The sequence below is a fragment of the Lutjanus erythropterus genome, chromosome 19 (assembly GCF_056507025.1).
Source record: "Lutjanus erythropterus isolate fLutEry1 chromosome 19, fLutEry1.hap2, whole genome shotgun sequence".
In the NCBI taxonomy this organism is placed as follows: domain Eukaryota; kingdom Metazoa; phylum Chordata; class Actinopteri; order Lutjaniformes; family Lutjanidae; genus Lutjanus; species Lutjanus erythropterus.
The window spans coordinates 1,256,938-1,279,962 of NC_139335.1; the positions used below are offsets into that span (position 1 = coordinate 1,256,938).

At 41.1% G+C, this 23,025-nt stretch overlaps 2 protein-coding genes across 3 annotated transcripts; one reads left to right on the top strand and one right to left on the bottom strand.

Annotated features, from left to right (window-relative positions):
* The first annotated feature begins 2,279 nt into the window (after positions 1–2,279).
* On the top strand, positions 2,280–9,226 carry thoc6 (THO complex 6). Its single transcript, XM_084743587.1, has 13 exons — positions 2,280–2,437; positions 4,241–4,332; positions 4,437–4,501; positions 4,877–4,980; positions 6,018–6,055; positions 6,247–6,295; positions 6,715–6,786; positions 7,208–7,310; positions 7,826–7,875; positions 8,087–8,149; positions 8,251–8,361; positions 8,516–8,644; positions 8,965–9,226. The coding sequence occupies exons 1-13, from the start codon at positions 2,423–2,425 to the stop codon at positions 9,043–9,045; spliced, it is 972 nt and encodes a 323-aa protein (XP_084599713.1). The 5' UTR covers positions 2,280–2,422; the 3' UTR covers positions 9,046–9,226.
* A 555-nt stretch (positions 9,227–9,781) lies between these two features.
* On the bottom strand, positions 9,782–22,732 carry med15 (mediator complex subunit 15). 2 transcript variants are annotated; one of them, XM_084743566.1, is made up of 18 exons: positions 22,559–22,732; positions 21,707–21,794; positions 21,536–21,587; positions 21,188–21,211; positions 20,862–21,026; positions 20,388–20,635; positions 19,568–19,939; positions 17,636–17,755; positions 15,357–15,509; positions 14,242–14,360; positions 14,025–14,149; positions 13,610–13,744; positions 12,971–13,034; positions 12,821–12,887; positions 12,248–12,405; positions 11,646–11,812; positions 11,336–11,434; positions 9,782–10,615 (listed from the first exon to the last, which is right to left on the bottom strand). In XM_084743566.1, the coding sequence occupies exons 1-18, from the start codon at positions 22,624–22,626 to the stop codon at positions 10,479–10,481; spliced, it is 2,361 nt and encodes a 786-aa protein (XP_084599692.1). In that variant the 5' UTR covers positions 22,627–22,732; the 3' UTR covers positions 9,782–10,478. The 2 variants fall into 2 exon arrangements, with proteins under 2 accessions (XP_084599692.1, XP_084599691.1); XM_084743565.1 differs by lacking the exons at positions 9,782–10,615; positions 21,188–21,211; positions 21,536–21,587; positions 21,707–21,794; positions 22,559–22,732 and having other exon boundaries at positions 11,559–11,812; positions 20,862–21,072.
* Between the last annotated feature and the right edge of the window lie 293 nt (positions 22,733–23,025).

Below are 23,025 nucleotides of genomic sequence, written 5' to 3' on the forward strand. Positions count from 1 at the left end.
CCTGTCCTCCGCTTGAACAGCCGAGCAGAGCCGAGCGAGCGGCTGCTGGATGATGAAGATGATGATGATGATGATGATGATGATGAGGGGCAAATGACACTCTGAGGTCATTTTATCAGCTCTCTCCTGTAAACAAACACATTATAGGAGCTGCAGAGTTTCACTGTAAATATATTAGAAATGAGTCCACAGCTTTCAGGCTACCGCTCATCAATTAGTCTATTATTAGTCTTTGATTAATTAATGGATCATTGACTGCAGCCAGGTGGATCTGTCTGAGGCATCATCTGGAACACTTTACTCTCTACATAAAAATCTATTCTGATACAGTTACTAATTACATGTTAAAAATGTAATCAGTCATCCAGGTATCACAGTATTAAAGTAAATTACTTTCCATTACTTGTGGATTAACTACAAAATGTGGTGAACTAACCTAATATTTAGCCTAATATAGTGTTTTTATGGTTGCATCTTTGATCATCAACTAATCAGTCGATTATTTTCTCAGTTAATCAACTTTTTGTGGTTATGGTGAAGAATGTTGATTAAAGTCCAAGATGACGTCCTCACATGTCTCGTTTTGTCCACAACTCAAAGATATTCAGTTTTTACTGTCAGAGAGGAGGAAAGAAACCAGAAAATATTCACATTTAAGAAGCGGAAATCAGAGAATTTGGACTTTTTTGTCTTAAAAAAATGACACAAACTGATGAACTGATTAATTAATCTTGTAAGAATCTTGTCAGCTGAAAAATAGTTTGTGCTCCACATGTTTGGACGTGTTTTTCAAGTTTTTCCTGTAACAGTTATTTTCGTTATTGATTAAAAAGTAGGTTTGCTCTGTTTCTCCTTTAATCTGTCATTTTACTGTTTTATTGCTGAAACAAGCATCACCTGTGACAGAAACACTCTGGTATTTATTGGGAAATGAAGATGTGGGGTCTGGATTAAAGAGCCTCAGACCCTGAGACCATCTACAAATGCAGTCGGCACAGGAGGAAGAGGAGGAGAAAGAAGAAGAAGAGGAGGAGGAGGAGGAGGAGGAGGAGGAGGAAGAAGAGGAGGAGGAGGAGGAAGAAGAAGAGGAGGAGGAGGAAGAAGAAGAGGAGGAGGAGGAGGAGGAAGAAGAGGAGGAGGAGGAGGAGGAGGAGGAAGAGGAGGAGGAAGAAGAGGAGGAGGACGACGACTCTGTTTACATGGATGATACTGAAACATGTCACTCTTTGTATGTTTCATAGCCTACACTCTTCAAAATAAGGGTTCCAAAAGGGTTCTTCCTGAAGGGCTGTGGTTCTACACAGAACTATTTGTTTCTGAAGAACCCTTTTTGGAGGGAAAGGTTTGTCCAGGGTCCTTTCCAGTAGTAAGGGTTCCATTAAGAACTCTCTTCATCCAAATAACCTTTTTTAAGAAGAAAGAGTTCTTCAAGGATTGTTGAAATCCTTGAAGAACTCTTTCAAGGGTTCTTTGTACCATAATATAAAATGGTTCTTGGTGGAACCGCATGGGTTGATTCTAGATTTAAAAAAAAAACCCTGGAACATAAAAAGGTTCTTAAGGTAAAACACACTGGATGCATTAAGCTAACGTAGGCTAACGTTAAGATTAGCTGTCCTGCTGTCTCTTGTCCAAGTATGTAAGCTAATCTGCTAAAGCAGGTTTAGCAGGATGTTAGCTGAGAACAACATAACAGTCAGTTTGACATTGTTTAATAACTTTAGTGTTGCTGTAATCTGCATGAACACAACACAGAAATCTGTGTTTCAGTGAGCATAATGTCACACAACGTTACTGACTGAAACAGAGACAGCAGGACAGCTAACGCTAACGTTAGCCTAAATTAATTTGATTACATCCAGTGTGTTTTACATCCAAGTTTAAATAAATGTGTCCAAGATGTGTGTTGATATTTCAGAATTCATTTACATCTTTCCTATCCTGTAACACTATGAAATGGTAATGTTAGCTCGGAAGTGGTCGAATGCTAATGGTAGCTGTTGTGAAATAGTTGCTAATGTGTTTGTATATCTTGAAATATGTTCTCAAATATGTCCTATTTTCTCAATCATTGTTTTTTCAGTTGTTGATCAATCAGGAAGTGGTGAAAGGATAACAATTGGTCAGATTTTTATACAACTTCTAACCAGCAGGACTACAAACTGTGTGAATATGATGAACTGGGTCCTGTCCAATCCAGTGGTAGGCGGTAATCCAACTTTCTAGATGCACACGGCCTGTAAAATCCAACGAAGAACTGTAGGTGACTACGTGTCCCAGAATCCATTGCCTATCAGTGGTGACGTAATATTTCCTCGCCTGTATCTAACTCTTTCCCTCTTGTTCATACATCCTTCTTGATTCTTCTTTATTTGCGGACTTTGTGCTCCAGTTGCAGCAGTTTTGGAGGAGCAGCAGCAGGATGGGTCCCGTCGAGGTACAAACTTCAGCATATTTGTTGAATGGAATGAAATAATCTGACATTTCAGACGCAGATTTGCTCTGAGCTCCAGGCTGCATTCTTCCGCGCTTTGTGTTTTCATTAATGGGTCTATTTAACTTTAGAATCTCATACATTTCTCTGAAGGTAAAATATTCACGATCAGACTGATACATTTCTACATTTTTTAGCGTTAATTAATCCAACTTTTCTGTCTGAGTTCGCTGTTGGTAGGAAGAGAGATCGCACCAGGCCAAGCTCTGTCCAAAATTCTGCTAAATTTATCTTCTTTTCCTTATTAGTTAAAATTATCATATGACATAACAAGTTTAAACACATTTTTACGTTAAAGAAACTATCCTGCTTAATTCGGCTTGTGAGTGGAAAAGTTACCAGCCGTTACAGCCATAAATCAACTCAGTTCACTGATGATGATCTGTGTCTGTACCAGAAAGATTGAAGAGCTAAAAGCCAGGAGTGCGCCTTTTAAAATGACAACAAACACGTGTTAGTAACGCGCTCATTAAGTTTCTTATGTCGAGCCTGAATTAGGATGTGAATCAGCGTTTAAAGATTCATGTAATGTTGGGAAACTTCAGGAGCAGCAGCCTGGCACTTAAAAGTGATCAATATATATTTACAGAATATATACATAAACACCTCTTTTTGTAGTGATCCCCTAAATGTGCAGATGATGATATTTACATCTTATTTATAAATGATTTCAGGACACTGAAACAATAAACCTTCACTGGTATTTGTAATAATTATAAATAATGATTAAAAACACACAAATAGAACAAAACATATAGATATGAACTTGAATTCAGAAAAATAATCAAGTATACATAAAATGCTGCCGATAAAACTGAAAAATAAAAATCCTGTAAAAAAAAACCACTAGCTGATATAGGTCAATTTATTATTATTATTATTAGATGTAGTAGTATCATTATCATTCTCATTATTATCATTATTATTATTATTATTACTATCATTGTTGTTGTTAAGTTTACCAGACATGTTTTGGTGTTTTCAGACCGTTTTTTGTTGTTGTTCTTGTTGTTGTTCTTGTTGTTGTTGTTGTTGTTGTTGTTACTACTGTCAGTCATTTTACACTGAATTTGTGCACATTTTATAAAATTAAATTAAAATGAATGTTTTATACTTCTCATCTGATGGTTGTATGTGGTTTCATCCATTTGACATGTGATTATATTAATGTCATGATAACAGAAGTGTGATTTACTGTCATTCTTCACGCGACCACCAGATGGTGCCAAACTAAAAAAAAGAAGCAAATTAAAATCTTTCATCTTCATTCATTTCATTTCTTTGTATAGTTTTGTTTAGAGCTGCAACAATTAATCAATCAATTGATTATTTATTCATTATGAAATTAACTGCCAACAATCTTGATACCTGATTAACTGCTCTGAGTCATTTTTAAGTAAAAAAAAAAGTCTAATTTCTCTGATTTCAGCTTCTTAAATGTGAATATTTTCTGGTTTCTTTCCTCGTCTCTGACAGTAAACTGAATATCTTTGAGTTTTGGACAAAACGAGACATTTGAGGACGTCATCTTGGACTTTGATCAACATTTTGCAACATTTCATGGAGTTGGTTTTAGGGACTTGTTCACAAAGTTCTTACATTTTAAAGGCCAACCAACTATTAATCGAGAAAATAATCAACCGATTAATCAATGAATGACAGTAATGGTTTTGTTGTGAGTGAACAGTGTAATGAATCTGAGTTTAACCTCCTCACGTCGTCTCTCTCTGTCTCTGTGTCCTGCAGCTCCTCCACATGTCCGTCTTCTCTCAGAGTTTTTCTCCCTGCGGTCGATTTCTGGCAGCAGGAAACAACTACGGAGAGATCGCCCTCTTCAGGTGAGACGCACAGCTGCACCTGAGAGAACCAGTCCGTCAGTGTGCAGGTTTTCATCAGTGTGAAGGTGTGTTTTATTAACGGTGAGTGTGTTGACCTGTTGCAGCCTGTCCGCAGCTCTGAGTCCAGACGCCAGCGGACTGAGTCAGAAACCTGTTCTCACCTTTACAGGTGAGTGAAAACACACGGTGCCCTTCTTCACTGTCTGTGTGAACGTCTGCGTCGGTTTGATCTGTGACCCTGTTCAGGTTTCTAATGATGAAAAGTCTGAATCTGCATGTTTACTACTTTAATATTAAAAAATGACAATGTGCTGCTGCATCAGCTGCCTGTTTTCCACAACACACCTTCATCATTAGTTGCTCTTTATGATGTAATCATCATCATCATCATCATCATCATGAAAATCATAGTTTTTCCTCACGATTGTTTTAGCGGGTGTATATGTATGACAGAATAATAATATTGGAATAACAAATACTGAACAGACTGCAGTAGTAATGTGAATTTATTGCAATAACTCGTCTTCTTGTCCTCGTCCTTCAGCTCACGAGGGTCCCGTCTTCTCTCTGCTGTCCACCGACTGTCACCTCCTGAGCGCAGGAAACGGAGAGGTCAGCGCGTGGAGCTGGAGCGAGCTCATCAAGAAGGTGACGAGTCTCTGACTTCAGACCACAGCAGACGGTCACGCAGTACAAGTACAGATACTCGAGTAAAAGTAGAAGTACTGATTCAGCTTGTTTACTACACTAAACAGTCGTCCTCTGAAGGACATTTCTACTGACTGTCTCTGTGTAAAGACAACTGAACCTCAGCTTTTCTCCACCAGAGTCTCCGTCTCTGTCTGATTTGTCTTATTACCTCATTTTTTTGTCTCGTCGTGTCTGTTCTCTTCACGTACATCGTTTTCATCTCGTTACATCGTTTTCGTGTCTGTTCTCTTCACGTACATCGTTTTCATCTCGTTACATCGTTTTCGTCTCTTTACAACTTTAATGTTGTTTTTGTTATTTTTCATCGTGTTGCTTCACTTTTATCTCATTATGTTGTTTTTGTCCTTTTTTGTCTTTTCATATCACTTTCATCTCTCTGTCTTTTTCATGTTGTCCTGTTTTTGTCTTGCTAAGTTATTTTCATCTCTTAACATCTTTTAGGTCGTTTCCATCTTGTTATATGGTTTTCCTTTTCTTCTTATGCTGTTTGTTGTTACTTCATTTTTGTTTTGTTACACTGTTTTTGCCGTTTTTTTCTTGTTATGTTGTTTTCATCTCTTTGTTTTTTACATTGTTGTTGTCTTGTTATGTCATTTTTGTCTTTTTCATCTTAAGTCTCTCGTTGCATCGTTTTCATCTTGAGCGTCTTTTCCGTCTCGTCCCGTCTGTCCTGTCTGATGTCCTCTGATGGATCCACCAGTCAGTCGTCTTTTCTTTGTCTTATTGTTTCGTCCATTCAGGTTGAAATCAGCCTTTGATGTTGGAAGGCGGGGCACAATGATGCAAAATAACAATAATCAATAATTCACCTCAGTCATTAAAAGTCAAGTCTGTTTAGAAAATGTGAGGAGGAGAAAGTTCAGATGTTGGGAGGAAAAGTAAAAGATAGCGATTAAATGTTTCAGTAAGTTTTTCCTTTTTCTGTCTCTGATCTTGAAACATTTTGTCTCATACTTGACTTTTTGTTTCCTCAGAATGTCAAACCTGTGTGGACAAAAAGACCCAACTACAAGTGAGAGACGACACACACTCTTTGTTTACTTCTTTTTCTGTCCATCCTGCTGACTGCAGTCACTGAGCCCCCTGTCGTGTCTCTGTCGTGTCCCTGTCGTGTCTCTGTCGTGTCCCTGTCGTGTCCCTGTCGTGTCTCTGTCGTGTCCCTGTCGTGTCCCTGTCGTGTCTCTGTCGTGTCTCTGTCCTCAGATCCACTCTGGAGATCCCTGAGATCAACGCCATGATCATCAACCCCAGAGTGAGTCCATAGAACACGGTTCTCTTCAGGCAACACTGAACAGTTTTCCCGCCTTTTTTAAACCAGGAAGTGAGACAGGGGTCCTCAGGGTATAGCTGACCCTCCTTATGCCTGATTAAATCATCTGGGACACAACTTTAACTTTACAGGACCAACAGTTTCATTAAAATACATTTTAGAACAAAGATGATCATAATATCACATTTTTACACCTCTGTTATCAGCAGGTGTTGTTATTTTTAAACTGTTTGAAGTTGTAAATTTCATTTTTATAAATCCTTAAAGAATAAATTTACACCAAAAAAATGGAATTGGCATGTTTGCATTAATGATTTTTTAAAGTTTTCTTTTGGTAGGACCTGATTTGTCTGCTGCAGTAAACTGATCGGACAGTTTGAACGCTGCTCTCTGTGTTTCAGGACAACAGTCTCGTTGTCGGAGGAGGAGACAACAACGTCCACATCCTGGACCTGGAACACGGAGTCTTTAAGGTCTGTCACGGTTCCCGGGTTGACATCAGTTTGGACCACTGACATATTTAAAGATGGACTATTTACAGCTAAAGATCGCCCTCTGGTGGCTGGTCATAAGCCCCGCCCCCTCCATGTTAGCAGATGGGACATGAGCCAAACTAAAACGTCAAATAAATGTTTCCCAAAGATGTTTTCTGTCATTGTAGGTGATTTTTTTTTAATCACACTGATGTGTTAAATTCTCTCATCAGTTTTCACTCGTATCAGAAAATGTTGAACTAATTTTTGTAAAGAGGGAGGAAGACTGGATGTGGCGTCCATCTTTATTTATTGCGGTGGTTTGGACTCACTGAATCATGTTGAGACTGAGAGTTGTTCACGGCGTGAAGTTAAAACGTCCCTCGGGTCCGTCCAGCTGAACCGTGTCCCTCGTCCTCAGTCTGTCCTTCAGGGTCACTCCGACTACGTCCACTGCGTGAGTGTGAGAGAGAGGGAGGCCGAGATCCTGTCGGGAGGGGAGGACGGAGCCGTGAGGATCTGGGGTGAGTCGCAGAACAACAAACAGCACGCTGCTGTTTTATTCATGAGAAACTTTATTTACACTGAGCTTTCTAACAATCCTCCTGAATTCTGCTCAGCCTTACAATTTTGTCCAAACTATGCAACATTTCTGCAAATTTAACCGATCATCTTCATTCTTTTTTTTTTAGAAAATCTGCTGAAATCAGACATTTTAAGACGCAACAATCCTAAAAAAAAAAAAAAAAAAAAAGACAGGCCTGTGAAATCCTGGAGGGACCAGATATTTTTTCTATCACGATATCATGATAGTCAGTATTTTGTTAGATCTCTACTGAAACACAGTCGCATGTTTTCAAATGAAATTAAAAATAAAAAGGAATAAACATTAACATCAGATAAAAACAGAAAAAGCATTTAAAAAAAAACCAAAAAAAACAAAACTGTTTTTGAAATAAAAGGTGATATTTCACCTTCTGAGTTTTGTCATTTGTGTTTTAAATGATGATGATGATGATGATGATGTCGTGTTCTTCAGACAGCAGGACGGGTCAGTGTGTTCACTGCATCGAGGTCTACAAGTACGAGGTGAGAAAACTCTGCTGTTTGTTTGTGTTTGATTTCTTTTCTTTTTGTTCCTCAGCCTGTCGGAGGAACTGAGAACATCTTAAATAAAACAAACAGCAGAACTTTAAAAGTGGTCCACATGAATGTGGTCGAGCTCAGAATAAACTCGGGTCTCTTCGGTGTCTGTAGGTGTTGAAGTTGTGTGTCAGTTGATGTAACGTGTGTGTTTCAGAGCTGCGCTCGCCCTCAGTACGGTAAATGGATCAGCTGTGTGACCACCGACTCTGACTGGATGGTAAGAAAACAGACGCACACTGAATGTCTCTGAAGTCACATTTCTCACACTCTCTGACTCTGTGTGTGTGTGTGTGTTGTGTTGTTGTGTGTTTGTTCCAGTTGTGTGGTGGAGGTCCGTCTCTGTCTCTGTGGCATCTCCGCTCTCTGTCTCCGACCTCCGTCTTCCCTCTGACAGGCTGCCAGAGACAAGCTGCCTTCTACCAGGACATGGTGAGCCTTACACTGTGTGTTACAATATCTTAGTGTGTGTTACAGCGTTACAGTGTGTTAGTGTGTGTGTTACAGAGTGTTGGAGTGTGTGTTTCAGAGTGTTTGTGTGTTAGAGTGTGTGTTGATGAGATGTTACCGTCCTCTTCCTGTGCAGATCCTGGCTGTGGGTGAAGGTCCGTTTGTGTCTCACTGTCTGCTGGGCGGAGAAGTCAAAGCTCAGATCCCCTGTAAACCACAGAGCCTCAACACGCTGCAGCTCAACACCAACAGCACCGAGCACAGGGTGAGTCAGTGAACGCATCACATCCTCACAGTCAAACAGAGGAAGAGGACCAGAGGAGAAATACAGAGTCAGAGATAAATGAATATCATTCATGTAGGAAAACAACAAGTTTATTTCACTAAAATTCAACTTTAATCCTTTTTATCAGTTGTTTCCCTCGTTATTGTTAATGACTGATGATAACTGTGACGTCACACACTGACAGTGTGGGGTTATTTTTATATGAATCCAAACGTTGCGTAATATGCCTTTAAATTAAAGTGCAATCTAAGCTGTGGGACTCCTGAGTTTGCACTAACTGTGTTATTTTGTGTTTGCAGGTGCTGACAGTAGGGGGCAGCAGCGATCACATCGACGTGTTCACCAACCTGTCGTACAGAGCGTTTTCACTCAGCTTCTGACACACACACACACACACACACACACACACACACACACACACACACACACACACACACACACACACACACACACACTCAGTGTTGACGTGTTTGATTGCGTCTCTGTTGTTATAAACTCACCTCAGTTTTTGTATAATTTAGTCTGAAGATAATAAAATATTTTTGTCTCATTTTATACAAACTGTCATCGTTGATTTTTGTAACAGAATCCTCTGCAGTGTTTTAAAGGGTCAGTTCACACAAACAAACACACCAACAGATGGAGGCAGCTGTAGACCAACAACTCCTCAATTGATTAATTCTAACCAGTTATCAATTAGAGAAAGAATTTACAATCTGCAACCATATTGGGAACAAATTAGCAGTAGATAATATTAAACAAACACTGTCAGTTCAAACATTATTATTATTATAAAATATATCATTATAGCGTCTTTAATTAAATGATCATGAAGGAACCAGTGAAGCTGCAGTTTTGTTCTTCATCAGTGACTCAAACTGATTTCTGGATTTAAAAAGTTGAACTGAAACTTTTTAATTTATTTATGATGCAAAAAAATACATTTAATACATTTTCACTGTGAAAAGCAAACCATACAAACATCTTTACAACAGCGCCCTCCTGTGGTACAAAACAGAAACGTTCCTCCAACCAAACAACAAACAGAACCACCACCCGGTGCATTCAGGGAGCAGAATATATGTCAGGATAAATGAGCGTCAGTGACTTTGTCGGGATCAGACCACATCAGCGAACTAAGATGAGCATTAATGTCAGTGACAGGATGAAAAGCAGGCAATGATCCTTTAAAGAGTCATTCTGGTGTTTTTAAACCTGGAACCAATTTTTACATATTTTAGGGTCTGAATGAGAACAAAGTTGATTAATGTAGTTTCTGACAGCTGATCGATCAAGTGATTAATCGTTGCAGCTCTAATTGAGACACAGTCAGGAAGTAAAAATGTGCATCCAGTTAAAATCCTGTGAGAACATGTCCAATGTCATGTGTGACAGGACACATTCAGACGATGTCCTGAGCTGATTTCTGGACATTTTTCAGAGGTCATGTGTGAAAACAGCTCATGAGACACCTGAGGTCACCTGAGGACAAAAACATCTCGTGTTCTGGAAGTAAAATCAACATTTTTGTCAACAAAGTTTTTAAACAGAGCGATAAATCATCTGTTTCTGGACAAACAAAAGGATCTCACTCCATGTCTGCAGGGATCCTGTTTATATTATCAGACCCATTTCAGTCTACTGGACCCATTCCAATTCTTTTTGTGCCCATCAAGTCATTCAGACACTAAAATATATGAAAACGTGGAGTTAAAAACACCAAAGTGACTCTTTTAATGTTTGAAAAGATGAGATCAGATCAGACTGTAGTGTCCAGTGTGATGTCAGTGTGATGTCAGAGGTGGGCGGGGCCTCATGCCGCTGACAGACAGGCCTGTCTGACGCTCTGTGCCCACGTGTTGAGCAGCTCCGTCACCGAGTGTTTGTCCGGCAGCTGCAGCAGTTTAGACGTCATGTTTCTGTGGACCGTCTGCAGGAAGCTGTTTGCACCTGGAGGGTCAGACACAGGAGGTCACGTGGTCAGACACAGGAGGTCACGTGGTCAGACACAGGAGGTCACGTGGTCAGACACAGGAGGTCACGTGGTCAGACATGTATTTACATGCACGTCAGGTGCATTAGTGTCCTTTCTCATGTAAACACCTGATCCTGAATCAGTTCTCATCATGTAATCCAGGGTTCTCATGTTCCATGTAAACATCCGATCATGACTGAGACTCAATCCCTTATTTTTGTGGCATTTATTTTATTTAGCATGTTTCTTATTTTCGTGTATTTATTTTACATGTTTCTCATTTTTCTGGCAGGTTTATGTTTTATCTAATTCATGCAATTTTAAAAATCTAATTCTACGGTTTCTGTCAATACTTTTCTCACGTTTGTAGGATAAAATCTCACAAACATATTAACAGAAATCATCACACACACACACACACACACAAATCATTGCTGGCGATGTGTGTGACCTCAGATGGCTAAAATAAACATTTATTTTTTTTTAAACAGTCTGTAATAAACTGAGGGAAACCGTAGGTTCGTGTCACTCAGGAGCTTCTATAACTTCTTGTTAAAACAGTTATTATAGTTTATCAACTCGCACCATCTGCAGGTCAGCAGAGGAAACACACTCAGATTATTCAGCAGGTGTCCACAGAGGGGGGCGTTTAAAAGCAGAGTGAAGAACGTGTGTGTGTTGGTTTGTCGTCTCACCGTACTGGTCCCCGTCGTCGGCCCAGTATGGACTCTGATCTGGATAATCAGCAGGAACACTGAGCTGCAGAGGAGGAACGCTGGGGAGGTTTTTATCATCTGAGGACGAAACAAACACAACGAAAACGTTAAAATAACATTCTGATTATATCATCTCAAATAATGTTGGACAACAGTGGTTTCAAACGGTGGTAAAACTTGAGATGCTGCTGTGTCACATGACCTGTGGATTATCAGACAGGGTTAGTCAGTCTGTGTCTCAGGTCGGGCTCAGGACCAGGTGTCAGTTTTAAGCAGGTCTCAGTCTCACCCAGCTTGCAGACGAGGTGCACGGTGCCGTTGTTGCTGCAGTACGAAGGATCCAGGTTGACGAGGAACTTGACGTCGAGGCGAGCCACCTCCCCCTGCAGGATGTTGGGGATTGTCCCCCGCTCGTCCTCCTCGTGCTTCCTCTTCCTGCCGGAGATGTTGGGACCCCTGAGGAGGAAGAACACAACTCAGATGGTTTCACATGACCTCAGGATGGTTTTAACTTTAAAAAATTATCTTTAGCTGGAGACCTTTATTCCTGCTCACTGACTGTAGATGGATATTTATTTCTTTATTGCTTAAGTTTCTCTTTTCATGTTACTGTTTAGTTTTGTCAGCTCTGCCTTGTTTAAAGCACCTAAAGAACATAAACCTTAGAATTAAAAAACACTTTCAGTATCTTTTGTTCAGCTGCTGCGATATTTGAGATTTTTGATGTTTGTGGGGTTAAAAGCAGTAAAATGATATTTTAACATCCATCAGCAGCATCTTTCCTCGTATCTGTGGATAAACCGTAGAACTGGACCGTTTCCTCTGCAGAAAGCAGTTCTGGTGTTTTCTGTTCTGATCTGAGTCCAGATGTTCTGCAGAGGTGAGACGTACGTGATGGGGGGTCCGTGGATGGCGGTCATGGCGGGGGCGAAGGTCCGGTACAGAGAGTGGTTGAAGACCGGAGAGCGGATGTTGGCCATGACGGCGTCCAGCAGCGGCTGACACAAATACTGCTGCTTAGTGGCCACAGGAGGCGGCGGCGGGGTCGGCTGAAAGGAAACGCAGGGACGCCGCGTTTTAGTACGAATTATAACAAATCATATACTGCACATCCAGACGTGATAAATGCCACCTGCAGGTCAGATTTCCATGTGAAAAAAATTAAAGAAAAATACACAAAATAGATAAGAAAAAAATCAGAGACACCTCAGAAATCCCCTCTCATTATGAGAATCAGGAAAAAACTGTATTTTGACTTTTACTCTTCAATTATGCTGAAAACTATATTTTTAAAGATGAAACTCCTGTCCATTACACTTTGTAACGCACCAACCTCCTGGTGATTAAATCTTTTATTAAATGTAGACGTCGACTCCTGAAAATGGAAAATCTGAAAGAGTCGACAAAACTATTCAACAACAAACACGTTTAAAAACACTAAGAAGAGGAATCAGAGGTTCTCACCACGGCCATGTCGTTCTTCAGCTTCTCTAAAGCGATCTCACACTTCTGCAGCGTCTTCAGAGGACACCTGCAGGTCAGAGGACACGGACACAGAGTTTAATCGCCGAGTCGATGACGAGACGTGTGGACGAGTCAGTGATCGACCGTTACCTGGTGTTTGGATCCGTCAGGATGTTCAACAGACTCTTCATCTTACTCAAGTCCTTCTTCCTGTCTGTTCACACAGAAACAAAACACAAAGGAACATTCATGACAATAAAGAAATATGAAGGCCGCAACAAATATCAATTTCCATTATTGATCAGTTTGCTGTTTATTTTCAATTATTCATCATTTTGTTTTAGTGTAAGAGTCAAAATTTGTCTTCTGATTCAAATTATTAATTGATTATAAAGATATTTGCTGATCTATTAATCTATTAATAGTTTACTTGCCAGCAATGTTGTGAGTTTTATGTCAATAATGTAAAATATGTTTCCTCTGCATTATGAAACTGCAGGATGCTAACTTCAGTTTGTATTATTAGCCTAATTAGCATCAACTGGCAGCTACAGCTTGGTGGATTTTGATCACAGAACGTTTTTGGGGTTATTGACGACGCTGAATCCACTTCTGACCTTTTCAAATATTCAAAATGGCCGTTTAAACAGGATGCAGCTCCTGCAGGCCGATTCTGATGAATGTTCAGTCAGTTTAAAAATGTCAGAAAATAGTATTTCCAGGTTCAGAATATGACTCAGCTGGTCAATAACCGATTCATTGATTAAATGTTTCGGCTCGGAGGCCGACCTTCGTTCTTGTCGATCTTGTTGATCATCCTTCGCAGAGGCTCGATGTACTTGGAGAGCTGTTTGAGTTTCTCCATGTACTGCTGATCCTCCAGAGACGTGGCTCCGGCCGGACTCATCACTGAGCTGGGGTTACCTGCAGGACGAGACGGGGACAGGTGAGGACAGGTGAGGACAGGTGAGGACAGGTGAGGAAAATGGTTGAGAGGAAGTGGAACCTTTTATATGATTTATAGGAATATACTCTCTGTCCTCCAACCGTCTGGATTCTTAACCATGTTTAGTGTTTAGCATGTTGTCAGCTGTCACCTGATCACCAGATAACACACAGTTACTCTTTTATTTCTTGTGTTTCCTGTCTTGTTGCTGTGTGTTTTGGATCGTGTGTGTGTGTGTGTGTGTGTGTGTGTGTGTACCTGGAGTGTTGAGTCCAGGCGAGGGGACTCCATAGTTCTGGGGGGTTCGGGCGTTGTGGGGGCTCTGTGAGGGCTGAGGGGATGGGCTGGGCTGGAAACCCCCTGGAGACGGCGTGGGACCAGAGCTGCAGACAGGAAGCAGGAACGATATTTTAAAAAAAAAGCAGCAGCAGTCAGCGTTTTATTTTGAAAAGCCTGTGAAGCCGCTGCCATGTACCTGGCTGAGTTGGGCTGTGAGGTGGGGGGTTGGGGTGACGGCTGAGGAGGCGGGGGCATCGACTGCGGCGTCTGGACCTGCACCGGCGAGGGCGACGACATCATGGAATGCGGCTGAACCTGTGGAGGAAAAGCGATTGGACAAGAAGAGAGGGAGAATGAGCCAATCACAGGAGGAGAAGCTACAGCCAGAGGAGCAGCACGAGAGGTTCTCAATCATTTTTAACGTTGATATCTGGGTTCTTAACCATGTTAGAACCAGAAAGACCCGTTAGATCATCAAACAAAGATCTCACAGCATCTAGAACTTTCAGTCATTACGTACCGACTGTCTTTAATTCTCTTTCATATGAACTACGATCTGCTACAAGAGTGTTCTCTTTAAAAAGTAAAAAAAGTATACTTTCTTTTCTTACATGCCAGTTTATGTTTTGTCATGTATGATGTATTTTGAAGCACATTGAGTTTACACTTAATTAAATAAAGCTGACTTGACTTTTCAAACCTTGAAAACATTAAAGGTGGGGTTTGTTATTCTGGAGAAAGACTGAATATATTTGAACCAAACAAATCCTCCTTCACAAGATTTACCATCTCCTTCACTCTCCTTCTCCTCTCCGTGTCCTTTGCACAGGCGAGCACGCGGCCTGTCGTTGATCAGCTGATGTGGTGTTGTGTGGCTCGGCCTGAGACACTTTCTGTTTCCTGTTCATAAATCCAGGACTGTGTAGAAACGTCTGACTGTTTTCAGCGTATTCTGACTGATTTATGATTTGTGATATTAGAGGTAATGATAATGTTTACACCATTTTCTTATTTTGATTAAAAAACACATTAAAGTGATTATTGTGTGATTTGATGCACTTTAAATCAAATCTAGATTAACTGAGCAGCACAATAAAGTGTACTGGATTAGAAAAACACCCCCCACCTTTAAAATTCATCCGTAAGAACCCTGACAACCCTGATTCACCACGTGTTCCCGTAGCAACGTGTCTGACCCTGAGAGGGTGGAAGCAGCAGGACACGATGAGGTGACAGGCAGTGACAGACAGAAGCACACTGTGGACGGGACAGGGAGGGCGGGGTCAGAGGTCAAGGCTGGGGAAAAAATACCTGCTGCTGTGTCATTGGCTGTCCTCCCGCCGCAGTGGCGGCGGCGGCAGCAGCAGCGGCGGCGGCGGCAGCAGCAGCGTTTGGAGGAGTGATGGAGGGGTTCAGGGGGGCTCGAGGCAGCCGGGCTGGAATCTGCATCCCAGGACGGACCAGCTTCAGAGGACACACAACAGAGACACACCAGGACAGGTGAGCAGAGAGGAGGCAGACGGACACTGCAGCGCGCACACACACACACACACACACACACACACACACGCTGTCTGGCTATACTTGTGAGGACTCTGACAGCCTGTGACTGTCACCCCCACCCTGATCCGACCATCATCCGTCAGGCAAGTGGGTCAGAAATCTGTTTGCTCAAAGTCAGTTTTTACTTGTAGCTCTGCAAATACCTTTATTTATTTGTGATTATCAAATACAAACAAGACTAAAGTTAATTGTCTTGTTTAATCTACAGCTGCAATTTCTATAAAATGTCAGAAAATACTGAATCATGTCCATGTCAGTCTAAAACCTGCAAAATATCAAGGTTAATATAATAAATGAAGAAAAAAAAATATAATATTATATAATATATATATATTTTTTAACGAAAATGTACTTTACTGATCAATCAATTCTCAAAATAGTTTAATAGCGTTATTCTTTTTCAATCACTTGCCCAGTCAGGAAAGTGATTTGCCAGATTAACGAGCCAGACGGGCATTTTACTGCCTTATGGTTGAGCTTGATTACTGTGTCATCTCCACAGATTTTAATTTGAAGGGTCAGTCTCATTTTAGTCCACTGTGCAACACACAACAACTCTGATTGGTCAACAAACATGCAAGGCATCATGGGATGGAATTACTTGAATAATCCTGCTCTACCAATCTCTGTATGTCTGTGCAATTTTATCCTGTTTTATGTGGCAATAATTATTTATAATTTATTCTTAAATTCATATTTTTCCTCTTGTTTTATTTTTTTGTTTTATTGTGTTTGTACTTTCTGACCTTGAGCTGCTGTAACGAGTAAATTTTGTTATCTTATCTTATTGCCAGTGGGTGTCTAGCAACATGCTAACAACATCTGTTTAACACAGAAAAATGTATAAATAACTACAGAAAACACTCAGTGTTTGATTTATCATTATGTGGTAAAGGTGCAACACTAGCATTAGCTTTAGCTTAACATTAGCCTTTCCTGCCCAGCTTACTGCAGGGCTAACCTCCATCACTTTTCCAGCAGTTCAGAAAAAACAGATGAGACTTTTCTTAGTGTTGAGAGGCTGCAGCGGTTATTAACTGACACACTGCAATCTGAACTGAACATTTACTGCCACAGTGACAGACTGACTGCTGAGTTAAAGTTTCTGTTCCACTGTGAGCAGCACTACTGTCAGTCTGCTGCTCCCTCTGCTTCACTTGCACAGTAAAGTTCAGTAAAATGTTCAGTAAAACCATCACAGCCCTAGTAGTAAGGACTGGACAATTTTATTTATTTATGAATTTCATTTTACCTTTATTTAACCAGGCAAGTCACTAACAACAAATTCTTATTTACAATGGCAGCCCAGCAGCCAAAATGTGCTCACAAAGCAGCAAAGTCCTCATTTTGATGGTTTAACAGTGAATCCTCACAATGATAGCGAGATAAGCCCACACACACACAGATACAGATGTTTTCAGATGGAATAAGGACAGACACAGCTGTACTTTCATCTTTAAAGTCCGGCTTGATAACCGTACACTCTCTCTCAAGAGCTTAGATGAGGTGGTTGCTATGACAACATGTTAACTCAGCTGGATGAGATGAAGGTAAAGTGAGTCCACGTCTCTACATCACATGAATCTGACCGCAGTGTGCAGTTTGTGTTTATTTACCCGAAGAGCCAATTTGCAGATTAATATTTGCTTTTTTTCCTGTTTGACCACAGAGTCAGAAACGATCGGACATTAGTCTTCTTCCACCTGTGGGAGGTTCAGAGCATCTTAGAGGGATACTGTTGGATAGTACAGGAGTACCGGTGTAGAGTACCGGAAGATTAAACAATGTACGGCACTGTACTGTAGAACGTCGCTTTCACTGCTTAAAAACAAGCTTTGATTTAATTTAGTAAAATCTAAATAAATTCCACAAAGCTTGTAAGTAGAAGCCAGTTTAAATCTCACACCTGTGTGACACAGACAAGTTAAAGGTGTGCAGGTAAACAGGGCGGAGTGATGTTGCAGGGTGAGATGTCTCCTTTTCTCTCACACATAAAGCACCTGAGCTGGAGGCGGCGGCAGTCTCACCTGTCCAGGTACACCTGCAGTGGCTACAGCAGCGGCGTTGAGCTGCGCCTGTGCTGCGGCTTGCTGTGCTGCTTGCTGCGCCTGCTGGACCTGCTGCTGCTGCAAGGCTGCACGGGCCTGCTTTCACACAAACACACACACACACACACACACACACACACACACACACACACAGAAGGCAAAGCATGCAAGCAGAGGGTCGGGTAAGCAAGACTACTGGAACTCTACGCTGTGATTTATCAGCTGGCAGTTGTTCTTCACAAACTAAAACAGTGAATCACACGCATTGATGTGAACCCTTTACACCAGTCATTCCCAAACACTGGCTCGTGGCTCACAGGTGGGTCACAGGAGATTTTATTTGGGTCACCAAATAAACACAAGACTGTGGAAGAAATTCAGCAAATTTAAGATCTGTCAGACAGTTAAGAGAAATTCAATCAATTCCAGTGAATTCTGCACAACCTTGCAATTTTTTCTCCATGAACCAACTCGATGTTTTGTTTTATTATTCACTTTTTTCCTGCATTTATATTTTTTCTATTTTGTCACAGGTTTGTCACTGTTATTAACATTTATCAACCCTCTGTGTGCTGTTGTTTTATCATTTTGAGCTGTTTTCATTGAGTTTGAGCTCAAGAAGATTTTGTTTCTTGGTGAAATACCCGTCAGGTGCACGTCTTCATCTACAAATAAAGCAGGTTTTGTTAGAGTTTTTGTAATCCTTAGTCTTTTTGGTGAGGTCACTCAGAACAGAGTGCAGTTTTGTTCTCCCTGGAACAAGCTGCCTTTGATTTTAATGAATTATACAAAAAAGCAACTTTATTTTGAAATTTTCTCTTGCTTCTGCAATTTTATTGCAAAATAATGCAGAAAAACATTGCAGCTTGCATCGCAATTTTTTTTTAGAAAAAGCTGCCATGAAATCAGGCATTTTAGGTCACAACAATCCAAAAAAAAAGCACAAAATCCTGAAGGGACTGATTACAACATCTTTCATAAAGCATTTAGAACGTCTATATTGTTTTACTGATGAGAATTAAAAAAAAAAAAAACCAAGAGCCTGTTATTCTGCCTACACTGTCAATACAAAAACGTTCAGAAAACTCAAAACTTCAAGGGAATGTACTGCAACAGATTTGAGTTTTAGCATCCCTAAAATTGTGCTTAAGAGATTATTGAGTAAATTCCCTGAAATTAAAGTGAATGATGGTTAAATTTTTTATATTTTCAAGATTCTAAAACTCAAACATTGAAATTTATCCAGAGAAGAAAGGTAAATTATGTCAACTAAAATTACAGGACAGCAAAACTTTATGTTCATGTCAAAACGTAAGAATCTGAGTTGCAGTGTGTTGCCTTGAAATTTTAAGTTGTCTCAGCTTTTTTTTTTTTTTTTTTACAGTGTAAATGCACTTATTTGAACATCCTGACATAAACAAGTACCTCAGGCTGATATAGAGCAAACAGTGTTTTTATATGTACTAAAGTACAGAAGCATGGAGGTAAAACATCTCTAATTATGTTTCTAATTATTATGATACATACAAATAAAAACTAATGTTTGCTCTGGAACCACCATGAAAATAACACCATGACAACCGTTCTCACTGTATAAGACTAATAAAATTATAATGACATAACCAATTATTTTGTGAACATGCACAGAATTGTGAGCGAGTATTTTATTTCGTTCTCAGGGTCACTGGGATCTAGATGAATTAGATTAACAGAACGGGTAGGTTTGACCACGCCCACCAGGGGGGCCTAATGTTCAGATTTGTTCCTGATGTATGTTTCAAGACATCTGCCAAACCCCTTGAGATGTGCCGTCTCTTGAAAATATTTTGAACCTATCCTCCAATAGAACAAACTCTTCAAACCAGATTCGTACAGGGTTTTACAAGCTGTATCTGTGCAGGTAAGTCTCACCTGGATGGCCTGGATCTTGAGCTGGTGCTGCTGCTGCTGCTGACTGAGCGAGTTGATGGGAACATGCTGAGCGGACGCGATCTGTCCAGCCAGCGACTGAGGCACCATGCCGGGCTGCTGCTGCTGCTGCGGCTGCTGCTGCGAGTGTGGAGGCATCTGACCCGGCTGAGGCTGCGCCTGAACCTGCTGCTGCTGCTGCTGCTGCTGCTGAACCATGTGCTGTATGGACTGAGCCTGGGCCTGAGCTTGAGCCTGAGCATGAGCCTGGGCCTGAACTTGAGCCTGAGCTTGAACCTGAGCGTGCTGCTGCTGCTGCTGGAACTGCAGCTGCACCATCTGCTGCTGCTGCTGCTGGATCCTCGTCTGGTGCATCTGCAAACAGGACCAGGTGTTAGATGATAAGATTTCCTCATCATCAGCGAAAGAAAACAAAAAAGTAAAGTGTGTTAACAGTTAACACAAAGCCCCACTGCGGTTTAACTAGAGCAAAGGTTTTGATTTACAGTTCAGTATCAGATTTCACCAGACTGACCAGGAATCGCCACCACGTATCTGGGGGTTGGGCTTTGCTCCACGGAGCTTTGTCAGGCACGTCCCAATTATGAAACATTTACAGGGATGTGTTGTGGTAAACTAACTTGTACGTCTCGCTAGTGTTCCACCGACACCTAGCTGTAAAAGTCAGTGTTACTGGTTCAGTATTTGGCTAAATATCAATTCAGTCTGAAACTGTCTAAATTTCTCCAACCAATACTCTCCATGTTAAATTGTGACTGTGCCCTCATGCTCTGTTGGACTTGTTGTTAGCATGACTGTATACCTGGTTCTGCTGCTGCTGGTTCTGGGCCTGCTGCTGGTTCTGGTGCTGCTGAAGCTGTTGATTCTGGTGGTGCTGTTGCTGCAGCTGCTGCGCCCTCAGCTGCTGCTGCTGCTGCTGCACCTGGAACTGCTGCTGGATGGCAGCGTTCTGCTGCTGGACCTGCTGGAACTGCTGGAACTGGATCGACTGCTGCTGCTGCGGCGGCGCCTGTTGCATCTGTGGTATCTGCATCTGGCCCGGACCACCTACTGCAGAGTGAGCGAGAATAAGGTGAAGGACAGACCCGGTTTACAGCTCAGGACCAGTCTGAGGAGCGCTCTGGAGTCTAACACACACACAACGTGCCAAAGCGGAGACTGAAAGTAAGACCAGCTCTGACGCCAAAATATGCAGTTTAGACGCAGCCAGCATCCACCGAACGCTCTGAAGATGTGTATTTACAGCAAACACACACCACATGGAGGAAACACTCACTGGCTTGTGGGTTTCCAGCCACCCCTGCCATGGCATGCTGGCCTATCTGCATCGGCCCCATGGCCCCCATGCCACCCACTGGAGCACCGGTGGGGCGAGGCCCCATGCCAATGGCGCCCGGGCCCCCTCCAACCCCTGTCAGGTTAGTCAGGGCATTCATGGGATCTAGCAGAAGGGTAGACAACAGACAATATTTCACAGCTCCAACATGCACAGCAGAAATCATGAACACCATGAGTCTGGTAGTGACAGCAGAGGACAGAACACAGCAAAGAAAAACCAAATGAAACGGAAACCAAACAGAGACAAAACCCACATCCACTTACCGGGACCGCCAAGAGTCTTCTTATCTGTGGAGGAAACACCAGGAGTGTAATGTACAGTTAGGTTCAATATCATATATTATCATATTGTTATCTTCATCATCATGAGGTGCGATACAACTTTTTTTTATTACCTCTGAACCTCTATTTGTTAAAGGCAACTATTTTATCTGTTTGGTCTGACTTTCAAACCTGTCTGTCTCATTTTGCTGCCAGTGATGAAACCTGAGATTGAAACCCTGATTAATAACCACTCCTCTCTGATTCTTTTTTCAAATCACTGTGAAGTGTAAGCAACAAGCTGCCTACTGGACTTTGATTATTATAAGAGCTAACAGGTCAAATACTTACGGATGTCTCTGAAGTGAATGATCAGCCTCGCCACCAGAGATAAATACTCCTCCTGAAAATAAAACCACAGTGAGAGCCATTAAGACATCATCATGTTTTGTAGGAGGAATTTTAATTTTTCGCTCACCCCCTGAGGTCTGAAAATCTGCTCTGCAGTGATACAGTACTTACTCTGGATTTGGCTTTGACATAAACATGGTTCTCCATGTCATTGCTCGACTTGGTGTGTGCGGTTCCTGCCTTCCTCATCGCCTCTTCACTGGAAGCAAACAGAATCACACAGATCAAGACACTCAAATCATTTTCCATTTCATTCAGGTGTCACCTTTCATTGTTCTACTGTTATTTTACTATATAAAGTCTAAACAACATCAGTGATTATTCAGTTAGAAAAACTGCTGCGAATAAATATTAAATATTTAATAGATTTGTCGTTTTCGGCTTCTTAAATGTGAATATTTGTTGTTTGTTGTCTCCATTGTATTATTATTGTCATAAATATTCCTACTTGGAACCTTGGGGTAATTTCTCTCAGATTAATTGATAAAGACAATACGAGTTTTTTTCTTGTTGTTGTCAATAAGAAAAACAAAGTAATAAAGAATGAGATTAAATCATACCCAAACACTTAACATGTCTATAGTAGCTGTTCCTGTTCTGTAACCGGTGACATTAACCAGGTAAGAGCTAGAACGTGTGAAGAGATAAATATGAACAAACTGACGAGCAAATTATGCTAATGATGAAATCTAATAGAAACTTCCATTAGCCGTTGTTCTGTTCATTTTAAGTGCGCCGAATTAAAGAATGCACCAAAATCTTTCACAGTTTATTTTCTGATATATTCATGGACTTGTGTTCAGTTTGTTTTTGAAACGGTAATTTTAATTTGCCGTTTTTTCAAACACGGTTTGACGTGACGTTTTTTCCTGCCGAGCTAACGTTAGCTTAGCTCATTAGCCTAACGCAGCAGACAGAAACAATGAATCAACTAAAACACAACGCTGACGCAAAATATCTCACATCTGAGCGACCACTTTCTGTCGGAACTGAGGGCTCCTCCAGTCGCTGTCCGGTCCGGGAACTTCCATGGCAGAAATTATAGATTTATGGAGGATTTATTTTTTTTTACTTGAAGACTTTAATGTTTTCTCTCCGCTCTTCCTCCTTCCGCTTCGAGGAAAATGGCGGCTGCTGTGTTTGTGTTCGTGAACGCGGCCGCCGCCTGCTGGACTGAACGGTGAATAACAACACACTGTACATTTACCTGCACATTAATGATATAAATTGAATAAAAGTTATTTCGGACATTTTAAAAATAATTTTAATCAATCACTCAATAAAGAAATAAACGAATAAACAAAACCAACCCAAAAAAAAAACCCCAGAAACAGCCAATGATCTAAAAGAAATAACGTAAATAAGTAGGAAGAAGCAATGTTTATTTGGTCCTACCCCATTTTATTCTATCAGTTTATCTAGAGGCTAAC

Excerpts from the sequence above, each read along its gene's own strand:
- thoc6 (XM_084743587.1), top strand. Across the intron at positions 4,333-4,436 it reads GGAGAGATCGCCCTCTTCAG|CCTGTCCGCAGCTCTGAGTC; the intron begins GTGAGACGCACA and ends GACCTGTTGCAG. Across the intron at positions 7,311-7,825 it reads CGGAGCCGTGAGGATCTGGG|ACAGCAGGACGGGTCAGTGT; the intron begins GTGAGTCGCAGA and ends CGTGTTCTTCAG.
- med15 (XM_084743566.1), bottom strand. The coding sequence starts at position 22,626 with ATGGAAGTTCCCGGACCGGACAGCGACTGGAGGAGCCCTCAGTTCCGA. Across the intron at positions 21,027-21,187 it reads GAAGACTCTTGGCGGTCCCG|ATCCCATGAATGCCCTGACT; the intron begins GTAAGTGGATGT and ends CCCTTCTGCTAG. Across the intron at positions 19,940-20,387 it reads ACCAGCAGCAGCAGAACCAG|ATGCACCAGACGAGGATCCA; the intron begins GTATACAGTCAT and ends TCCTGTTTGCAG.